Source organism: Saccopteryx leptura, chromosome 3 (assembly GCF_036850995.1).
Source record: "Saccopteryx leptura isolate mSacLep1 chromosome 3, mSacLep1_pri_phased_curated, whole genome shotgun sequence".
Lineage (NCBI taxonomy): Eukaryota > Metazoa > Chordata > Mammalia > Chiroptera > Emballonuridae > Saccopteryx > Saccopteryx leptura.
The window spans coordinates 256,752,348-256,776,102 of NC_089505.1; the positions used below are offsets into that span (position 1 = coordinate 256,752,348).

At 37.1% G+C, this 23,755-nt stretch overlaps 1 protein-coding gene across 2 annotated transcripts in view; it reads left to right on the forward strand.

Moving 5' to 3' along the window:
- The window catches only part of USP34 (ubiquitin specific peptidase 34), a 307,835-nt gene that overhangs the window by 182,715 nt on the left and 101,365 nt on the right, over positions 1 to 23,755 (forward strand). For both annotated transcript variants that reach the window (XM_066378190.1, XM_066378191.1), the window contains exons 31-35: positions 8,131 to 8,253; positions 8,385 to 8,468; positions 8,972 to 9,058; positions 18,814 to 19,014; positions 22,691 to 22,773. In XM_066378190.1, the coding sequence (XP_066234287.1) occupies positions 8,131 to 8,253; positions 8,385 to 8,468; positions 8,972 to 9,058; positions 18,814 to 19,014; positions 22,691 to 22,773 (578 nt within the window). The remainder of the gene's footprint in view (positions 1 to 8,130; positions 8,254 to 8,384; positions 8,469 to 8,971; positions 9,059 to 18,813; positions 19,015 to 22,690; positions 22,774 to 23,755) is intronic.

The window sequence follows — 23,755 nt, forward strand, 5'->3', positions numbered from 1 at the left end:
CCTTTATCATGTTGAGGTATGTTCCCTGTATTCCCACTTTGCTGAGAGTTTTGATCATGAACTGGTGCTGGATTTTATCAAATGCTTTTTCTGAATCTATTGATATTATCATGTGATTTTTATCCTGCCTTTTGTTTATGTGATAAACCACATTGATTGATTTGCGAATATTTTACCAGCCTTCCCACTTGATCATGATGTATGATTTTTTTTCATGTATTGCCAGATCCTGTTTGCTAATATTTTGTTGAGGATTTTAGCATTAAATTCATCAGGGATATTGGCGTATAATTTTCTTTCTTTGTATTGTCTTTGCCTGATTTTGGAATCAGAATTATGCTCGCCTCATAAATGGAGTTTGGAAGTCTTCCCTCCTTGAATTTTTTGAAATAGCTTGAGAAAGATAGGAGTTAGTACTTTGAATATTTGGTAGAATTCACCTGTGAAGCCATCTGGCCCATGGCTTATGTTTGTTGGGAGTGTTTTGATAACTGTTTCGATCTCATTTGTTGTAAACTGTCTGTTGAGGTTTTCTGTTTCTTCCATATTGATTTTTTGGAAGATTATATGTTTCAAGGAATTTATCCATTTCACCTAGGTTGTCTAATTTTTTGGCATACAGTTCTTCATAGTATTTTCTTAAAATCCTTTTTATTTCTACTGTGTCAGTTGTTACTTCTCCACTCTCATTTCTAATTTTATTTCAGTCCTCTCTCTGTTTTTCTTAGTGAGTCTGGTTAAAGGTTCATCAATCTTGTTTACCTTTTCAAAGAACCAGCGCTTGGTTTTATTGATCTTCTGTATTGTTTATTTAGCCTCTATGTCATTTATTTCTACTCTGACCTTTATTATTTCCTTCCTTCTACTTACTCTGGGGTTTTACTTGTTATTCTTTTTCTAGTTCTTTCAGATGCAGGGTTAAGTTGTTTATTTGAGTTTTTTCTTGCTTCCTAAGGTATGCCTGTGATGCTATGAACTTCTGTCTCAGGACTGCTTTTGCTGTGTCCCATAAATTTTGAGTTATGTTCATTTTCATTTGTTTCAAGGAAATTTTTTATTTTTTCCTTGATCTCATTATTAACCCATTCGTTATTTAGTTTCCAAGTGTTTCAGTGTTTTTCAGTTTTCTATTGCAGTTGATTTCTAGTTTTCATGCCATGTGATCAGAGAAGTTGCATGATATGATTTCAGTCTTCTTAAATTTATTGAGACTTGTTTTGTGTCCTAACATGTGGTCTATCCTAGAGAATGTACCATGAGCACTTGAAATGAATGTATATTCTGCTGCTTTAAGGTGAAAGGTTCTGAAGATATCTATTAAATCCAGTTGATCTAGTGTGACCCTTAATTCTGCTGTTTCTTTGTTAATTTTTTTTCTTGTGGATCTATCCAGTGATGTTAGTGGAGTATTGAAATCCCCTACTATTATAGTATTGCTGTTGATCTCGCCCTTTACATCTATCAAAATCTGCTTTATATATTTAGGTGCACCTATATTAGGTGCATAGATATTTATAATGGTTATATCTTCTTGTTGGATTGCTCCCTTTATTATTATGTAGTGACCTTCTTTATCCCTTACTGTAGTCTTTGTTTTAAAGTCTATTTTGTCTGATATGAGTATTGGTACCCCAGCTTTTTTTTCATTTCCATTTGCATTAGATATTTTTTTGCATCCCTTTACTTTCAGTCTATGTTTATCTTTTCTTTTAGGGTGGGTCTCTTTTAGACAGCATATGTACGGGTCCCTTTTTTTTTTTGTGGGAGTAACAGAATTGGAGAGAGGGACAGATAGTGACAGACAGGAAGGGAGAGAGATGAGAAACATCAGTTGTTCATTTCAGTTCCTTAGTTGTTCATTGATTTCTCATATGTGCCTTGACTGGGGGGCTACAGCAGACTGAGTGACCACTTGTTCGAGCCAGCGACCTTGGGCTCAAGCTGGTGAGCCTTGCTCAAACCAGATGAGCATGCGCTCAAGCTGGCAACCTTGGGGTCTCAAAACCAGGTCCTCCATATCCCAGTCCGATGCTCTATCCACTGCGCCACCGCCTTGTCAGGCTGTACGGGTCCTGTTTTATTATCTACCCAGCTTCCCTATGTCTTTTGATTGGGGCATTTGATCCATTTACATTTAAGGTTATTATTGATATGTAGTTGTTTATTGCCATTTTATTCTTTAAATCTACATTTCTCTTTTACTAGATTTTTTCCCTTCATTGTTCTGTTTACAACAGGCCCCTTAACATTTCTTGCAGTATTGATTTGGTTGTAATGAATTCCTTGAGTTTTTTTTTTTGTCTGGGAAGCTTTTTTATTTCTCCTATTTTAAATGATAGCCTTGCTGGATAAAGAAGTCTTGGTTGTAGGTTCTTGTTTTGCATTACTTTGAAACTTCTTGCCATTTCCTTCTGGCCTCAAGTGTTTCTGTTGAAAAGTCGGATGTCATCCTTATGGGGCTGCTTTGTGGGTTATTGCTTTTTCTCTTGCAGCTTTTTAGTATTCTTTATCTCTTAGCTTTGATAAGTTAATTATGATGTGTTTTGGTGTAGGTCTCTTTGGGTTCCTCTTTAATGGGATTTTCTGTGCTGCTTGAACTTGTGTGACTTTTTCTTTCATCGATTTAGGGAAGTTTTCAGCTATGATTTCTTCAACCAGATTCTCTATCTCTTGTTTTTATCTTCTTCAGGAACCCCTGTGATACGGATGTTGTTTCTCTTCATGTTGTCACAGAACTCTCTTAGAGTTTTCTCATACTTTTTGATCCTCTTTTTTTTTTTTTTGCTGTTCTGCTTTTGTGCTTTTGCTTATCTTGTCCTCTAAGTTGCTGATTCAATCCTCAGCTTCATCCACCCTGCTTTAATTCCTTCTAGGGTAGTCTTCATTTCTTATATTATGTTTGTCATTTCTGTCTGGTTCTTTTTTATGACTTCAATGTCCTTTTTGATGCATACTATGTCTTTGTTTAGGTGCTCATTATGTCCATCTATTGTTGCCCTAAGAGCCTGACCAGGTGGTGGCGCAGTGGATAGAGCGTCGGACTGGGATGCGGAGGGACCCAGGTTCGAGACCCCGAGGTCGCCAGCTTGAGCGCAGGCTCATCTGGCTTGAGCAAAGAGCTCACCAACTTGGACCCAAGGTCGCTGGCTCCAGCAGGGGGTTACTTGGTCTGCTGAAGGCCCACGGTCAAGGCACATGTGAGAAAGCAATCAATGAACAACTAAGAAGTCGCAACGCGCAAAGAGAAACTGATGATTGATGCTTCTCATCTCTCTCCGTTCCTGTCTGTCTGTCCCTGTCTATCTCTGCCTCTGTAAAAAAAAAAAAAAAAAAAAAAAAAAAAAGATAGATATTGTTGCCCTAAGATCCTTGAGTATCCTAACAATCATTATTCTAACCTCTGCATCTGGTATCTTAGCTATTTCCATCTCATTCAGTTTTTTTCCTGAGGATTTCTCTTGTTGATTCATTTGAATTGCATTCTGTCTTCCCGTCTTGTCTCTGTATAAACTGCTCCTTTGGATGTGTTGTTTGTGTAGCTAGCAGAGTATAGGGTTGGTGTTGTCTACCTCCAGCTTTCAGTTGTGTTGTTTCTAGATCTTCTTGGGTTGGCTTCAGCTTTTACTTGTATTCAGTCCACTGTAGGCTACTTGTCTGCTGCTACTGCTCTTTTTGCTATTTGTGTCAGCATTTTCTGTGTCTTAGCTGGGTCAGGTGTGAGGAGCCTTTCCTTAAGATACTGCTCTAACTAGGGTTATTTCCTGAGCTGATGCTCTCTGTATCTGCCCACTGGATGTACCAGCCCTGGATCTCCCTGGCCAGAACCTGGTATAGACTAGTGGGGGCCTCTACTTATGACTGGCCCTTAATAACCTTCTTGGAGCTACAGGCGATCCAGAATTTGTGGCTGCCTCTGCTGGGACCTGATGCCGTTGTAAATATCAGCTACACTCCTAGGCTGGCTTTTATCTATTCTTAGCCAGTGTGTGTGGCCTCTCTATTCCCAAGGTGTGGTCTTTCCATCGGTTCCCAGCTGCCACAGCCTCCTCAGGCACCAACACTGCCAGACGTGTGGCTTGCGGCTGCAGTTTGGGCTGCCCTGCATGTGCTGGGGACTCCTCGCCTTGCCAGGCTCTGCTACCTTGTGGGTGTGCGGGGGCTCCCCTCTGGGCTCTTCCCCTCACTGTCACCATGCGGGCCAGGCTGCCGAGCTATCCCCCCCACCCCCCTACCCCCGTGGGTGCAAAAGACCCCTCTCCAGTCTCCGCCCCCTCACAGGTGCAGGGACGCCTCCCCCCACCTGGTTCCACCCTCTGCGGAGCACAGGAGGCCTCTCCAGGTTCTGCTCTTCCCTACTGCTGCTCCCCACCACCGCCACATGGTCTGCCTCACTGTGCTCCGCCCTCCACCATTGTGCCAGTTGAGTACCACAGCCACTGCTGCAGCCGGGCTCTCCTGCCCTTCGGAGGGTACTCAGTAGTATTTGGGAGGGGGCGGGGTATCCCAAACCTTAGCACTCAAAACCTGTGTCCCTGATGTGCCCCCAGCTTCTAAGTGTCTTTTTGCACCGACTAGAGCAGGAGAGCCTCTTGTGGGCGAGGTAATTGCTTCCCTTTGCTGGCTTGGTTCTCCTAGGAAAAATGGGCACTTTAGGCTTTGGAGTAACTTAGTACAGGGGTCAGGTTGGCTGTCCCCCACAATCTCTCCGTGTGCCGCCGAGACTACACCCTTCTCTCCTAACTCCAGTCCTCTTAGTGTTCTGCTCCCAGATCACCGGATAAGTGGCTGTGAATTAGGTTTTCTCTGCAGTTTCTTCAAGACGGAGCCTTGGTCTGAGAGTTTTGCCTCCCTCTCGCAAACTTAAGTAACCCGTTTCTTCTTTCAGCTAAATACTGTCCCTACGCCTCTTCTAGACTATGTGGCTCTAGGCTGGGGTTTTGGTCCTGGGGCTGAGAACCCACAACTCTCCCGGCAACCCTCCCTGCTGCAAGAGACCTTCTGAGCTGCCTCTCACCCTTTCCACGTCTCTGCCCTTCCTACCAGTCTCGGTGTGGCTTCTTCGGTGATGCTTGGTTATAGATTCCTCTTAGTTTAGTCCAGAGTTGGTTTTTCAAGATGGTTATTCCCAAGTTAAGTTGTAATCCACTTTGGTTCTGGGACATGGGAGTTGTAACTTCTACCTACTTTGTTGCCATTTTCCTGGCCTCCCTAGTTTGTTTTAATGTTTATTTAAATATTAGTGATGTTGAATAATATAGGCCAAATATAAAACCAAGAATGTTTTACTAAAGTTATCTTTAGAAAATATAGATTTGCCTTTATATTAGCAATTTTTCATATTATTATATGTTCTGAATAGTGCTTAGTTTTGACAACAAAAATGTTTTAGAAAAGATACAGTATGATTTGATGACATGCAGCAGTGCTTGTTTTAAATCGGGTCCCCAAACTACGGCCCGCGGGCCGCATGCGGCCCCCTGAGGCCATTTATCTGGCCCCTGCCGCACTTCCGGAAGGGGCACCTCTTTCATTGGTGGTCAGTGAGAGAAGCATAGTTCTCATTGAAATACTGGTCAGTTTGTTGATTTAAATTTACTTGTTCTTTATTTTAAATATTGGTTTTGTTCCTGTTTTGTTTTTTTACTTTAAAATAAGATATGTGCAGTGTGCATAGGGATTTGTTCATAGTTTTTTTTTATAGTCCGGCCCTCCAATGGTCTGAGGGACAGTGAACTGGCCCCCTGTGTAAAAAGTTTGGGGACCCCTGTTTTAAATGCTCGTACAGTCAACTGATAAAATTGGGGAGGGGGATGAGGCTAATAATTAGCTAATATATATTGTTAATTTTCTACAGGGGCATGACCTCTCACATGTGTGTTAGATATCATTATAAAGGCATGTGTTAAAATTAGAGATTACGGCCCTGGCCGGTTGGCTCAGCGGTAGAGTGTCGGCCTGGCGTGCGGGGGACCTGGGTTCGATTCCCGGCCAGGGCACATAGGAGAGGCGCCCATTTGCTTCTCCACCTCCCCCTCCTTCCTCTCTGTCTCTCTCTTCCCCTCCCGCAGCCAAGGCTCCATTGGAGCAAGGATGGCCCGGGCGCTGGGGATGGCTCCTTGGCCTCTGCCCCAGGCGCTAGAGTGGCTCTGGTTGCATAAGAGCGACACCCCGGAGGGGCAGAGCATCGCCCCCTGGTGGGCAGAGTGTCGCCCCTGGTGGGCGTGCCGGGTGGATCCCGGTCCGGCGCATGCGGGAGTCTGTCTGACTGTCTCTCCCCATTTCCAGCTTCAGAAAAATACAAAAAAAAAAAAAAAATTAGAGATTACTTTTTTTACTTTAAGTGAGAGGATGCGAGATGGTGAGACAGACTCCCGCATGTGCCCTGACCAGGATCCACCCAGCAATCCCCATCTGAGTCAGTGTTCAAATCAACAGAGCTATTTTTAGCACCTGAGGCTAACATGCTTAAACCAATGGAGCTATCCTCAGTAGCTGGGACTGGCACTTGAACCACTCGAGCCACTGACTGTGGAAAGGGAAGGAGAGAAGCAGATGGTTGTTTTTCTTGAGTTCCCTGACTGGGAATCAAACCTGTGATGTCTGTAAACCAGGCTAATGCTCTATCCACTGAGTCAACCTGCCAGAGCAAGATTACTTTTTTAAAGCAATATAATGGGTTGCTTTCTGGAAATACTAATAGAATACCTAGAGGATGAATGGAAAAACAATGTTTTAATATCATGCTAATAGTTATTTATGATTTGGGACTTTGTCATTTGATTTCAGAAGGGCCTATATCTTTAATGACTTAGAAGTGAAGAAGGTAGGCCTGGAAAATGGTGGTTCATGACTCAGAGTAGCTCTAATAATATTGTTAAAGGTGTACACTAAGTGTGAATAACAATTTCATAACTGGAGAATAGAAAAGAACAATATTTTTAAATGTATGTATGTGCATATGCTTTTTTTATTTTTTAAAGATTTATTGATTGTTTTTTTTTTTTTTTTTTTTTTTGTATTTTTCTGAAGCTGGAAACGGGGAGAGATAGTCAGACAGACTCCTGCATGCGCCCGACTGGGATTCACCCGGCACGCCCACCAGGGGCGATGCTCTGCCCACCACGGGGCGATGCTCTGCCCCTCTGGGGCGTCGCTCTGCAGCGACCAGAGCCACTCTAGCCTGGGGCAGAGGCCAAGGAGCCATCCCCAGCGCCCGGGCCATCTCTGCTCCAATGGAGCCTTGGCTGCAGGAGGGGAAGAGAGAGACAGAGAGGAAGGAGGGGGGGGGGTTGGAGAAGCAAATGGGCGCTTCTCCTATGTGCCCTGGCCGGGAATCGAACCCGGGTCCCCCGCACGCCAGGCCGACGCTCTACCGCTGAGCCAACTGGCCAGGGCCTATTTATTGATTTTTAGGTGAGTGGGTAGAGAGAGAGAAAGGAGGGGAAAGAGTAGGAAGCATCAGCCCACAGTAGTTGCTTGTCATTTGTTCCTTTACCAAGCAAGCTCAGGGTTTCAAACCGGTGACCTCAGCATTCCAGGTCAAGGCTTTATCCACTTTGCCACCACAGGTCAGGCTACCAACCTATTTAAAGGTCACATGCGGCCTTACCTGTGGTGGCGCAGTGAATAAAGCATCGGCCTGGAATGATGAGATCATTGGTTTGAAACCTCAGGCTTGCCCAGTCAGGGCACATATGAGAAGCAATCAGTGAAGAACTACAGTGAAGCTACTATGATCTCTGTAAATCAATTAAATATCTTTAAATGTGCTGGCGGTGGAACTTACAAATATTGAACATAGATTTTACTATGTCTGTATTCTTAAAAGTTTACACATTTAGCTAGGCTGCAATGTTTTTTTATTGGTCAGTTGGTAAATATATTCAACTGTTGTGAAAGTTAACAAGATACAATTTTTTTCTATTCTGTTGGTGTATTAATTTTAACAAATTTATTTAATAATGGTGTTTTAAGCATAGCGTTAGTACCAGTTTGTCTTCATATGTTTGAGTAAACTTCAATGTATATGTAATATTTGAGTTTTTATATAGTGTCAATTTCTTTAATTTTGGTGGGTTCCCTTAAGTTGGTGTGAAAAACTTAAAGGTTTCTTTTTATTATTAATTTAAGAATAATGATGGACTTAATTGGAAAGAACTTCTGAAAATTAAGAGTGCTCACAAGCTATTATATGCCCTGGAAATTATTGAAGCACTGGGAAAACCTAACAGAAGAATAAGAAGAGAGTCAACGGTAATTGCATTTTCATTATTATCATTACGGTAACAAAGGTAACACAATTCTGGAACAGAATTCCAGAATTGTGTTACCTTTTAATGCCAGAATAATTTTTTCTCTTACTATTATTTTTGCCTTTCCCATAGGGAAGTTACAGTGATCTTTATCCAGATTCTGATGATTCAAGTGAGGATCAAGTGGAAAATAGTAAAAATTCCTGGAGTTGCAAGGTTTGATCATGTATTTTGCAGTATATTGATAAAAATAATTTATTTCTAATTTCCCAAAATTAGGTGTCATAATTATTAATTGGTTTTAAATTAATTTACTCTTAAAGGTTAGCTTAAAAATTAGGTATTATTAGGTATTATTCTCAATCACTGATTATATCAACATTAGTGCCTTGGTTGCTTCTATTTTTAGCACTTAAATGTTTTCTTCATTGGAATACTGTGTTAGGACATCCCAGTATCTGGGATTAAATGGTCAGTGGAATATAAAGAGACAGTGTAGATTTTTGCAGGAATCTTCTTTAAAAATTCTTGAAAGTAGGCTATATGTTATTACTTTGTATATAAGTTATTTTGGTTAAGTGAAAGAAATTTCTTAAATGAAAGATACAATATTTTACTTACAGACATATACACATACCCAGTTACTGAATCAAAAAACAGGTCTTTTTTACATTATGTAGCTGATTTTCTCTTACCATTATGTTCTTAATTACTTACAGTTTGTTGCTGCTGGAGGGCTTCAACAGTTATTAGAAATTTTTAATTCTGGAATTCTGGAGCCTAAAGATCAGGAATCCTGGACTGTGGTAAGTAAAAAATTCACTGTTTTAGCCAAATAACAATAGTTTTTTGGTTTTTTTTGTTGTTGAGAGGTGGATAGAGAGACAGACTCCTACATGTGCCCCAACTGGGATCCACCTGGCAAGCCCCAACTTGGGCCAATGCTCGAATTAACCAAGCTATCTTCAGTGCCTGAGGCCAATGTTCAGACCAGCCGAGCCACTGGCTGGGCGAGGGGAAGAGAGAGTGAAGGGGCCTGGGAGGGGAAGAGAAGCAGATGGTTGCTTCTCATATGTGCCCTGACCAGAACTTCCACGATGGGCCAACAACACTCTATCTACTGAGCCAACCAGCCAGGGCAATAGTTATTCTATTTTAATTAAGCATTTTCATTTCCCATTAGCAAGTATAAATTTTGCTACATTACTGTAGCAAAGGAGACTATGTAGGATTGTAGAAATAGTTTATTATTTGAGAAGTAATTTAAAGTATAGGGTCTGATAAAGTATACAATGAGTTCTTCATGTCAACTCTGTTAAAAATTTTTCATTGCTAAAATTAATGACACTGAACTATATATCTAGTCATAAACATTTTTTCATTCGGTTGAAAAATTATGTATTGTTTATATAGTCAAACTTTGGATGATTTTTAAAAAACTCAGTGTTATTATGTATTTAAAATATTTATTGATTTGAGAGAGAGAATGCACATAGGAAAGAAAGAAACATTGTTTTGTTCTAGTAACATATGCATTAATTGGTTGATTCTTGTATGTGCCCTGATCTAGAATCAAACCCACAGCTTTTCATTTTGAGATGATGCACTAACCAGCTGAGCAACTTGGCTGGGGCTGTATTTAATTTTTTGAAAACATTTTTTCATTTTGTTTTTACCCTTTTTTTCTTTATAGCAGTACTAAAAAATGTCTTGTTGGACCATTTTTGACTATTCTGCAGTGAAATGGGTATAGAAGTGGAAAGTAAGCCTTTGCAATTTTTTTTTTTTGCCTTTGCAATTTTTATAGCAGTATGACGTTGCTGCTGTATTTTTTTTAAAGTTTTTTTTTATTATTATTTATTTTTTCTTTACAGGGACAGAGAGAGAGAAAGGGATAGATAGGGACAGACAGACAGGAACAGAGAGAGATGAGAAGCATCAATCATCAGTTTTTCGTTGTGACACTAGCTGTTCATTGATTGCTTTCTCATATGTGCCTTGACCGTGGACCTTCAGCAGACCGAGTAACCAACCCCTTGCTTGAGCCAGCAACCTTGGGTCTAAGCATCCCAGTCCAGCACTCTATCCACTGCGCCACCGCCTGGTCAGGCGCTGCTGTATTTTTTTGACAGTATTTTACAAGATTGTTGGTCCTGAACAAAATGAAAATTTTAAGAATAGTGCTTTACTACAATTAACTTGAAGAAGCACTGTTCTATATTAGGAAAATCCAATCACTTGTGGAATATTAAAAAATTCATAATGCTGTATTGCACAGTCTGGTTTTAAACCCAATGGAAATGATGCTCCGTCTCCTGACCAACAAAACAGAGTAACATTATCAGACATTCCCTTTCAATATTAATTTCTTAGTACTTGTTTTTTAGAATTACCTTGGAACCTAGGAGTCTGATGTTCTTGACTTGATATCAGTTGCTATTACCTCTAAAAGGTTAATGAGAAAAATACATTTAGAATACATTGTTATCTTACCACTGGTTTTAATACTTTGCAAAATGCAAAAGTTGACAAGGAATCACATTAAATGATTTTTATGTTTCCTTTGAAATTTTGGATACTTTTATGACATACTCCTTATAAGAAAAATTTATTGCCATATCTCACACATTGCCAGCCTAGCAATGTCTGAAATGCCAACCATGCCTGAGACACAGATTACTTTCAGTCAGCTGATATAGCCTCTATTTATGCATCTCTGTTAATACATTACAAATATAATTAGAATCATTCTTATTTCTTAACCAGTTTTACTTTTTTCTTTAAAACATTTTCTTTTCTCATTGATTTAAGGGGTTAGGGGGAAGGAAAGAGAAAGAGAAGCATGAATTTGTTGTTCTACTTAGTTGTTCCATTTAGTTGTGTACTCATTGGTTGCTTTTCTTGTATGTGCCCTGATTAGGGATGCAACCTGTGACCTCAGCACTCTGGGACGATGCTCTATCCATTGAGTGGCCAGGGCCACTTTTTTCTTTTAAAATGAACCTAGTTGAGGTATACTTTTAAATATATCTTTAATATATTCACAGAGTTGTACAACCATTACCACTAATTCCAGAGCAATTTCATTCTTCCAAAAGAAACCCCATACTCGTTAGCAATCAATCCTCATTTTCCCCCAAATGTTTGTGTCCTGGGCAATCGCTAATATGATCTACTTTATATCTATGGATTTGCCTGTTGTAGACGTGTTATATAACTGGAACCATCAATATATATTTGGTTCTTTGTGACTGGTTTTTTACATTTAAAGTTACATTTTCAGGGTTCATCCTTGGAAGTAGTATGTTATCCAAGGGTCATGATTGATGACTGTGTTTTCTTTAAGAATTTTATAATTTTAGCTCTTAAATTTGATCTGTTTTAAGTTTTATGTCTTATGAAGTTGATGTATACTTTCCACACAGTAAATAATGCACTTATTTACAAATTATTGTTCCGGTTTTGAAAAATGTGTTATGTCTTATAAAGTTGACGTATACTTTCCACACAGTAAATAATGCACTTATTTACAAATTATTGTTCCGGTTTTGAAAAATGTGTATACTTGTGTTATCCTCAAACACATTTGAGAGAGAATATTTTTGTTACCTCAGAGGTTTTATCCTACCCTTTTATAATCAGTTCTTCCCCTTCTCCCAGCCAATCACTGATCTGCTTTCTGTTGCTATAGATTAGATTTGTATTTTATAGAATGTCATGTAAATAGAGTAATAATGGTATATTCTCTTTTGTATCTGGTTTATTTCACTCAGCATGTATTTTGAGTTTGATAAGTGTTGCATGTATTGGTAGTTTGATTTTTTGTTTTTTTTTGTTTGTTTTTAAGTGAGAGGAGAGGAGATAGTGAGACAGACTCCAACATGTGCCCCCACCGTGATCCACCAGCAACTTTGGTCTGGGGCCTATGCTCAAATCAACTGAGCTATTTTTAGTGCCTGAGGCTGACATGCTGAGATCAATCAAGCTATCCTCAGTGTGCCCAGGGCCGATGCTGGAACCAGTTGAGCCACTGGCTACAGGAGGCAAAGAAGGAGAGAAGGGGGAGAGGGAGAGGTAGAGAAGCGGATGGTTGCTTCTCTTGTGTGCCCTGACCAGGAATCAAACCCTGGGATGTCTGTATGCTGGGCCAATGCTCTACCACTGAGCCAACCCACTAGGGCCAGTATTTTGTTTTTTATTGCTGAGTAAGATGCTCATTGTATTGTTTTTATTGCTGAGTAAATGCTGCTACTAATTTTTGCATTCATCTATTGATGGACATTCGAGTTAACAATTTGGGCTAATTTGAATAAAACTGATATATACAGTCATATACAAGTCTTTTTTGGGTATATGTGTTTTTGTTTTTCTTGAGTAAATACAAAGTAAAGAAATTGCAAGTAATATGGTAAGTATAAGATTAACTTTATAAGAAGCTGCCAAACTGTTTCCAGAGGAGTTGTACCATGCTCCATATGAGATTTCCATTTGTTTCACATTCTCATTGTTACTTGGTATGGTTATTCTTTGTAATTTCAGCCATTCTAGTGTGTATGTAGTATTATCTTGAAGTTTTATTTTGCCCTTTTCTAGTGAATAATGATGGTGAGCATCTTTTCATGCGCTTATTTACTGTTTTGATTTTTTTAATAACACACAACATGAAATTTAACATCTTGACTATTTTTAAGTGTATATAGTGCAGTAGTATTAAATATATTCATATTGTTGTGCAACTATCACTAGTATCCATCCTTGAACTGCTTTCACCTTATAAAACTGAGATGCTGTATCTATTAAATAGTAACTCCCCATTCTTCCTTCCCTCCAGCCATTTGCAATTCTGTCTCTATGATTTTAACTAGTCTAAGTACTTCATATAAGTGGAATTATACAGTATTTGTCTTTTTGTGTGTGGTGTATTTCACTTAATAAAATGTTCTGAAGCATCATTTCTGTGGCACCTTGCGGAATTTCCTTCCATTTTAAGCCAAAGAGTATTCCTTTGTATCTGTGTACCACATTTTGCTTGTCCGTTTATCTGTTGATGGACATTTGGGTTTCTTCTGTGTTTCAGCTGTTGTGAATAAAGGCGCTAGGATAATGGGTGTACAGATATGTTTTAGACGATGCTTTAAATTTTGGGGGTTATATACCTAAAAGTGGAATTCCTGGGTTATATGGTGATACTATTTTCAATTTTTTAAGGAACTGCTTTTCTGTTTTTTTATAGTGACTGTACCATTTTACATTCCCAATATACATAAGGGTTTCAGTTTCTCCATATCTTAACCAACACTTTCATTTTCTGTTTTTTTAATAGAAGCTATCCTAATGGTTGTGAGATGGTATCTCATTGTAGTTTTTGTTTGCTTGTTTATTTAGAGAGAGGAAGAGAGAGAAGCTGACAGGAAGAGAGAGAAATCAGAAACATCAACTTGTAACTGTGTCACTTCAGTTGTTCATTAATTGCTTCTCATACGTTCCTTGATGGCTCCAGCCAAGCCAGTGGCGCCTCCCCCCCCTTGCTCAGGCCAGACCTTGGGCTTCAAGCCAGTAACCATGGGATCATCATGATCCCATGCTCAAGCCAGTGACCCTTTGCTCAAGCTAGTAACCCTGCATTCAAGCTGGATGATGATCTCAGGGTTTCAAACTTGGTTGGGACTTCAGTGTCCCAGGTCAGTGCTCTCTCCACTGTGCAATCACTAGTCAGGCTCATTGTAGTTGTAATTTGCGATTCTTTAATGACTAGTGAAGTTAATTATCTCTTAATGTGCTTATTGGCCATTTATATGTCATCATTGAAAAATATCTATTCAAGTCCTTTGCCCATTTTTGAAGGTGGCTGTTTGGTTTTTTTGTTATTGTTGAGTTTTAGAAGTTCTTTATATATTATGGATAGTAATCCTTTATCAAATATATAATTTTCAAATATTTTCTCCCATTTTGTGCATTGCCTTTTTACTCTAAATAATCTTCTGATGTACAAAATTTTTAAATTTTCATGAACTCTAGTTTGTCTGTTTTTTCTTTTGTTATCTGTGCCTTTGATATTCTACTGAAAATATTGCCAAATTCAATGTCATAAAGCTTTTATCCTATATTTTCTTCCAGAGTTTTACCTCTTTAGATGTTATATTTAGGACCTTGATTCACTTTGAGTTAATTTTTGTGTATGTGTTAAGTAAGGGTCCCACTTCAATCTTTTTTCATGTTGACATTCAGGTTTCTCAGCATTTCCAGAAAAAGCTTTCCCCATTGAATGGTCTTGGCACCTTTGTCAGAAATCATTGACCATATATGTGAGGGATTATTTCTTTGCTCTCTATTCCATTTTATGAGTCTTTATACCAATAATGTGTTGTGTCGATTACTATAGCTTTGTATCAAGATTTGCTATTGGGAAGTTTAAGTCCTCCAGGTTTTTTCTTTTGTTCCTTTTGGCTATTTGGGATCCTTTAAGTTCTATTTGAATTTTAGGATGTTTTTTTTTTTTTTTTGGTTTCTGCAGAGAACATCAATAGTATAGCCTGATCTGTAGTGGCACAATGAATCAAGTGTTGACCTAGAATGCTGGGGTTGCCGGTTTGAAACCCCAGGCTTGCTCTGTCATGGCACATATGAGAAGCAGGTACTATGAATTCATGCTTCTCATTCCTCCCCCACCCCTTTCTCTTTTTCTTCTCCCCAAAATCAATCAATAAAATCTTAAGGGGGGGAAAAAAATCAGTACTATTGTTATGAATTGCAATGAATCTGTGGATTACTTTCGGTACTCTTGATTTTTTAATCATACTAACTTTTCCAATGTATGAACACGGAATGTATTTCCATATATTTATACTTTAATTTTTTTTTTTTTTTAGTGTGCGAGAGAGAGAGACAGACAGACAGACAGACAGACAGACAGGAAGAGAGAGCAATGAGAATCAATGAGAGCAATCAACTCATAGTTGCAGCACCTTTGTTGTTCATTGCTTTCTTTCTCATATGTGCCTTGACCTGGGAGGCTGCACCTGAGCCAGTGACCCTTTGCTCAAGCCAGCAACCATGGGATCATGTTTATAATTCCACGCTCAAATCTGGCGACCCTGCACTCAAGCTGGTGAGCCCTTGCTCAAGCCAGATGAGCCCACACTCAAGGCAGCAACCTTGGGGTTTCAGACCTGGGTCTTCAGCATCCCAGGCTGACACTTATTTGCCTTTCTTTTAGCAATATTTTATAGTTTTCATTAAAGTCTTTTTCCTCTTTGGTTAATTTCTAAGTATTTGATTCTTTTTTGATACTATTTTAAGTGGAATTGTTTTTATAATTTTTTTATATGTTGTCTATGTTTAGAAATACAACTGAATTTTGTGTGTTGACTTTGTGCCAGCAACTTTGCTTATTCATTTATTAATTTTAAGAGCCTATATGTGGAGTCTTTAGTGTTTTTTACATAGAAAGTCACATCATTTATAAACAGGTTATTTTACTTCCTTTTTTTCCACTTTGGATGTTTTTTATTTCTATTTCTTGCTTAATTGGTTGGGCCAAAACTTTCAATTGGATTGTTAGAAGTGGTGAAAGCAGCCTTATTACTGATCTTAGAGGAAAAGCTTTCAGTCTTTTAACATTGAGTATGATTTACATTATGAGTTTTTCATATATGGCTTTTTTATGTTGAGGTAGTTTGCTTGTATTCCCTATTTTGTTGAGTGTTTTAGAACTAAAAGTTGTTGAATTTTGTCAGTTGTTTTTTCTGCATCAATTAAGATGCTCATGTGGTCTTTTTTTATTTTGTTGATGTGGTGTATTACATTGATTGGTTCTTGTATGTTGAGTCATTCCAAGAATAAATCCTACTTGATCATGGTGTATAATCCTTTTCATATGTTGCTGAATTCTGTTTGCTAATGTTTTGTTGATTTTTGCATTAATGTTTATAAGGGATTTTGGTCTGGAGTTTTCTCTTTTTGTAGTGTCTCTATGTGCCTTTAATATCAGGGTTATGCTGGACTCAGTGAATGAGTTAGGAAGCGTTTTCTATTTTTGGAGAAGTTTTGGATTGGTATTAGTTGTTTAATTGTTGGGTAGAATTTACTAGTGAAGCAGTCAGGTCTAGGACTTTTCTTTATTGGGAGATTTTTTATTGCTGATTCAATCTCCTTACTAGTTATGGATCTGTTCAGTTTTTTATGAATGAGTGTTGGTAGGTTTTGTTTTTCTAGAAATTTGTCCATTTTTTCTAATTTATCCAATTTTTTTTGAGATTCAGTTCTTCATAGTGCTCTCTTATAATCCTTTTTATTTCTGTAGAATTGATAAAAATGTTCCTACTTTTGTTTCTGAATTTAGTAACTTTTCTCTTAGTACTTCCAGCAAAAAGTTTGTCAGTTTTGTTCTGTTTGAAGAATCAACTTTTGTTTTTATTGATTTTCTCTATGGCTTTTTCTGTTCTCCTGATTATTTCTGATCTGATCTTTATTTTTTCTGCTAGCTTTAAGTTTAGTTTGTTCTTTTTCTAATACCTTAAGTTTTAGATTGTTGATTTGAGATTTCTTGCTTTTTTAGCACAAACATTTATAACTATAAAATTTCCTATTAAATTTTCATATATATATATATATATATATATATTTTTTGTATTTTTCTGAAGCTGGAAACAGGGAGAGACAGTTAGACAGACTCCCGCATGCACCCGACCGGGATCCACCCGGCACGCCCACCAGGGGCGATGCTCTGCCCACCACGGGGCGATGCTCTGCTGCGACCAGAGCCACTCTAGTGCCTGGGGCAGAGGCCAAGGAGCCATCCCCAGCGCCCGGGCCATCTCTGCTCCAATGGAGCCTTGGCTGCAGGAGGGGAAGAGAGAGACAGAGAGGAAGGAGGGGGGAGTGGAGAAGCAGATGGGCGCTTCTCCTGTGTGCCCTGGCTGGGAATCGAACCCAGGTCCCCCGCACGCCAGGCCGACGCTCTACCGCTGAGCCAACCGGCCAGGGCCTTATTTATATTTTTTCCAAGTATATGTGTAATAGTTCCCCCTTATCCACAGGGATATGTTCCAAGATGCCAGAAGATGCTTGAAGCCATGGATAGTGCCAAACCCTATATATACTATGTTTTTTCTTATACATACATACTTACAACTTCTCTTTGGCATTTCTGAATTGGCAGCATTTCTTGCTCAGTGGGGCTACTGTTAAGCAAAATAAGGGTTTTTGGAACACAAGCGCTGTAATACTGAGATAGTTACTTAGTGATTAATGTTGGGTAGTGTATACAGTATGAACACACTGGACAAAGGGATGATTCACGGACTAAGCCGGACTAAGCAGGATGGAAGGAGATTTTATCACACTATCAGAATGGCACACAATCTGAAACTTATTGTTTATCCTGGACTTTTATATTTAATGTTTTCAGACTCTTGTTGACCGTGGGTAATTGAAACCACTGAAAATGAAATCGTGGAAAAGTGGGGGAGCTATTGTAGTGGGAAAATGTTCACTCGTTCTGTGGCTTGCATATATTAACATTGATTGTCTTTTAAGGAGTTTTTAATTTTAAATTTGTATCCTCTATATGAAATCCCTGTTTCAAAATCAGAAAGGTTTTCTCCTTTGTCTTTTTTTCTTTTGTTCCTGTAAGTTTTATAGTTACCTTTCACATTTAGGTTTGTGATAAATTTTGAATTAACTTTTGTATTTATATGTGGAGTGGGGTTGAGGTTGTGTTTCATGTTTTTTATGTGGCTACCCAATTTTTCTAACACTATTAGTTGAAAAGACTATTTTTTCCTTGCTAAAATTTCAGGGTACATTTCTTGAAAACCAGCTACATAGGATTGCTGTGTTCTTGATATATTGGTATAGATATACCACTTGGCAGTGGGGTTAGGTAAATAGGAAGAAAAGGACTATTGAAGAGAAAGCTCTGGAACTCTCATCTTATACAAAAGTGATATTAATTTATTTAAAGGAAGTGTTTTATTTTAAACTTTTTAAGGTAGAGCTTTAAGTCAACTAGAAATATCGTACTATAAAATTAATATTTTACCAAAGAAATAAATACTTCTTTTATACATATATAAATGCAATATTTTCAGTTGAATTATTTTCTAGAATTATTTAGAGTTGGTTTGGCCTGAAAATATTTGAGTATATGCATCTTATGTGGAGAAACATTTTGCAATATTTTGTGTCTCAATTCATCTTATTTGTGGGTAAATATCTTTGTTAGCATTTTAATAACTTTTTAGATTTTAGTACATTTTGTGCAGTGTATTTTTTTAAACCCTGTATCTCTTTCTTATATACATTTGTATGACACATTCATGATAGAAATGCAAGTGTCATTTCTGTTTCATTCAATATTCTTTTAGTGTTAGATATAGATTCTTCAATTTTCTAAAATTGATTTGTTACTAACCATAATAAATAAACAGCAAAATTCTATAGCACGTGGATTAAGTAACTAGCTATAATTATTTTTATTTTCTAGCTTTAATTTCAAGTGGTATAGTAGCCATTATAAATTAATTAAAATAGAGAAATGACATTTTCTTCTCATCCACAGTGGCAGCTAGATTGTCTTGCTTGCTTGCTGAAGTTAATATGCCAGTTTGCAGTAGATCCGTCTGATTTGGATTTAGCTTATCATGATGTCTTTGCCTGGTCTGGTATAGCAGAAAGCCATAGGAAAAGAACCTGGCCTGGCAAGTCAAGAAAGGCTGCTGGTGATCATGCCAAGGGTCTTCATATACCACGATTAACAGAGGTAAAGTACAGAAAGTTACCATTAAATTGTAGTAATGAATTCTATTTATGTTTTAAGAGAGCTTGTGTATTTTTGTTTTGACAAAATGGTGAAATATGCTAATGAATAAGAAATGCTATTCTACAATATCACAGTATAACTTACTAACTCGAGTGATGCCTTCATTTCGAAGCAGAAAAACTTAAACAATAGTGCTTCTCAGTTATCCAAAATACAGAAATGAATTACATGCCATTTTAGTGTTATCTAGCTGTAGGATTGGCTTTATTACTCAGACTTCGTATATACTGATTATATTAGGGTCCATTCAGGAAAACAAACACATTAGATATTTCAACGGAGAAAATTTAAAATAGAGAATTAGTTTTACATGTATGTGTTGGAAGGCTGAAAATACAAAAAGGAAACGGTAGGGTAACTAAACCTCTCCTAGGGTTTGCAGATCTTATGAAAGAATAGATTGGGGTTTTCAGAAATAAGAAGCTTATAGGAGGAATACTGTTGAACTAGTGTTTAGTTCTCTGAAGAAAGGGTTCTTTTACTGCTTCTGAAACCAACTGCCTTTTTTGGTAAAATACTTCTATAGTATTGCTAATAACAACAACAAAAAAGTAATTTCTAATGTCTTAGGATTGAAGAACCTAATAGGAAACCAGTTGCAAAGGAAGCAGTTTATTTATTGTAAACCAGTCTTAATTACAGAGCAAGTAAATAAAGTGGTAGATTTAGAGCTGAAGAAATGGCACAATAACCTGAAATAAAATTAAAATTATTTTTGACTGGATTCTGTTTTTCATGTGACCATATATTTGCCTGTCCAGTGTCTCCATCAATGAACTCGGGGGGGTGGGGAGAGATGATGATGAGTTTTTAAATGAAATCTCTTCAGTGGTGGGATTCAAATAATTTAACAACCGGTTCTCTGCCCTAATGACCATTTTAGGTATAAAAATATATATATACTAAAAGGTAGTTTATTATTTCATGCACTTACCATATTTCTCCATTTATAAGATACATACACTTTTTTTGAAAAATTTGGGGTCTAAAAACTAGGTGCATATTACACAGTGGTTGTAGCTTTTTTTTACTTGCATATCCTGCTTTTTTGTGCTTGTTTTTGCACTCATTGTTGAAGAGTGATTCATCATCAGACACATAAGTACAAGCGAATGGATGGGAGTTTTGACAGTGATGAGGAGTTTTATGAATTTTATGATGACTAAAACTTGAGTTTTAATAACTTTATGTAATACATATTTTTTTCAAATTTGGGCCTCAAAATTAAGGTGCATTTTATACATGGGGAAATACAGTAATAAATAAGAACAATAAAAGAGGTATATAAAACTAGATTATTATAAGGAAGTTTTAAAATATTAATGAAAAAATATTAAATAATACCTGACAAAAAACAATAAAACTGTTAAGATACTTCTATATTGCTTCTTGATGGAAGTCCTTACTTGCAATTTTTTTCACCAATTGACAGAATGAACATTACTACAGGCACTTAGTAAAAGACGAAAGACTTATTTGATCTGAACAGAAACCAGAGTATACTACAGGTACTTAGAATACACTGTTGCCACCTTGGCTGGTTGGCTCAGTGGTAGAGAGTTGGCCCAGCATATGGATGTCCCGGATTCCATTCTCAGTCATGGCACACAGCAGAATTGCCCATCTTCTTCTCCACCCCTCCCCCCTGCCCTTCTCTTTCTTTACCTCTCACAGCCATGGCTCAATTGGTTCAAGCACATTGGTCCTGGGCACTGAGGGTGACTCTTGAGCCTCTGCCTCAGGCATTAAAAAATAAGTTGGTTGCAAGCATGACCCCAGATGGGCAGAGCATTGCCCCCTAGTGGGCTTGCCAGAGAGAATCCCAGTTAGGACACTAGTTAGGGCACATGTGGGAATTTGCCTCCCCTCCTCTTACTGAATTAAAAATAAAAAAGAATACGCTGTTGCGCAGATGAACGTTAGAAAAGAGTAAGGAATGTAAATTTGTGATTTCCACATTGGGCAGCTGCCCAGGCACCACCTTAGAGAGAATCCTGATTACAAGTGCCGTTTTAACAACTGGCTCACCAAACTCAACAAAAAGTTAAGTATCAATTTGACTGAACTGGTGCGAACCAGCTGAATCTCACCACTGAATCTTTTCCTCATTTTGTAATCTTTTGAGAATGGCACCTCACCTCATCTCTGACCAAGAAACACCAGAGTAATGAATTGGTTACTGATAGAGAAATATTGTGGTGATGATTGGTTGAAACTACTGATATAAATGGAAACTCAAAGCAATTTTTTCTTTTGGAATGGTTAGGGCTAAATGGGAAAAATGGTCAATGTTAGTATTCCAGGGTTCAATGGGAAAAATGGTCTATGATAGCTAGCATTTTAGGTTATAATGTAAAAAGCTCAAATTAAATGTGCTCCTTTCCATCATCTCACTAAAGAATTTCAAAGCTTTTGACTCTTATTAGTGATTTCCTCTTCAGATAGTAATAATAAAAATATATGTAAGTGTTAAGTGTATATATAAATATAGATATACATGGAGTTTTAAAAAGATGACCATTACTAGCATTTTTTTTAGTTTTTTTCCTGTGTATATGTCAGTGTTAAGTTTTTGTAGTTTACAAAAGGTACATACTATATGTATTTTACCACTCATTTATTTATCATAATAATTAGAGATTAGTATGTAAAAATCTGAGCTGTTTAGGAACAAAAGTTCTTGTTACACTAATTTCTGGAGACATAGTTATTCAATTTTGGTGTTCTATAGATAGTAATTTAATAATTTACAGTCATTCATTATTTTATTTGTTTTCCTTAATAGCCTTTAAGTAGGTTCAAATTCCAAATTTTCACATTACAGAGTAAACATAGTTTTCCTTGAAGCTTTCCTGATGTTGCCAGGGACAGGATTAGTTGCTACTCCCTTGTTTCGCACATTTGGCACATTGTATATACTTGTGTTACAGTGCTCTCTAGATGTTATCTGCTGTACTTGTCTAGCATCTCCAGGATGAGAACAGTGCCTTATAAAGTAAGTGCCCAGACTAGGTTCTGACCTACAGAAGGGATTCAGTACTTAAAAAAAAATTAAATTAGCTAATTTTTTTATATGGATGAAGATCTATAATTTAGAAATTAGGTATTTATTAGAATCAGGCAGCTTGAAAATTAGCAAACTCAACATTGAACCTCAGGATTTTTAATCTAAAATTTATGCTTTATATCCCTGGTATACGATACTGCTTTTCTATATTTATATCAGGATGTTTGAAGAATCTGCCATTGTTTGACATGTTTTTTGTTGTTTTAAAAGTAGAAAATGTTTAATTCTTCACCTGTATTCCCCAAATCCATTAATGTGTGATACACAATATTTTTCTCCCTCAATTGGGTGACACGGGAATAGTTTTTTGCCTTTGTATTTCTGAATTTTGAATATTTTCTTATTAAAGTTGCTGTTCCTAAGTTTGGTTACAAAATTCTGATTTTCTGATATTTTATATTTTTACAGTATTTTCAAATGGCCACTCTTAGGTTATTCCTTATTTTGTCATAGATAAAAAATGAAAGTAATTTGGAGTCTTGGATTAAAAATGCAGTTTTGTGTTCTAGTGTATTTAAAGATTTTTTTTAAATGTTTTTTGTTTTAAAGGTATTTCTTGTTCTTGTGCAAGGAACCAGTTTGATTCAGCGACTTATGTCTGTTGCTTATACGTATGATAATCTGGCTCCTAGGTATGATGTTTTTTTTAACATAATTTATATATGTATTGGTGTTTTAAAACTTCATATTGAAAAATTTTAGTACTTCACAGAAAAATTGTAGGTGGTTTTACTGAACTCCCTTGCTGCTTATCTAGATTTGCATATTATTAACATTGGCAATTTTATCACATGATCATGAGCATGTATTTTCTCTGTGTGTCTGTACAAACATATATTGTCCTCTGAGAGCAAGTCAAACAGTATGACCATTTACCGATAAATACTTTGATATGTATCTCCTAAAGCAAAAGACATTTTCTTAAACACTAGAGTAAAATATTTAAGTTTAGAAAATATTATCTAAGATATAATTGATCTTATTAATATTCTTATAACAGTTCTTTTTTTTTTTTTTCTGGTCTAGCATCATGTACTACTACTGGATTTAGTTGTCATACTTACTTCATTTCCTTTCATCAGAGATACTTTTTTAGCCTTTCTTTCATGATATTGACATTGCTAAATAGTACAGGCCAGTTCTTTCATAATGCACCTTTCCATTTAGGATTCCCTTGTTGTTCCTCATGATTAGATTCAGATTATATATTTTAGTCAGAAAACTTCGTAAGTTATATGTCTTTCCTAATATATCCTGGTGATATCAGTTTGTCCCATTATTAGTGATACTAATTTTAATCCATTCATCTGGTTTCTCTTCAGTAAGGTTTCTGATTCTTCCTTTCTAATTAAAAGTAACCTGTGGGAAGATATTTTGCAACTGCTTAAATTTCCTGCTTCTAATAAAATTTCATTCATATATATATATATATATATATATATATATATATATATATTAGCATTTAGTGATGATTCTTGCCTGAATTAAAAATATTAGTATGTGTACAAACTGGTGATTTTCTAACTCATATCATTCCTTTTATGTTTATTAGTTGACATTCTGTTGTAAGGAAGTACTTTTTCTTTCTCCCTTGTATTTTTTATCAGTTTGGAT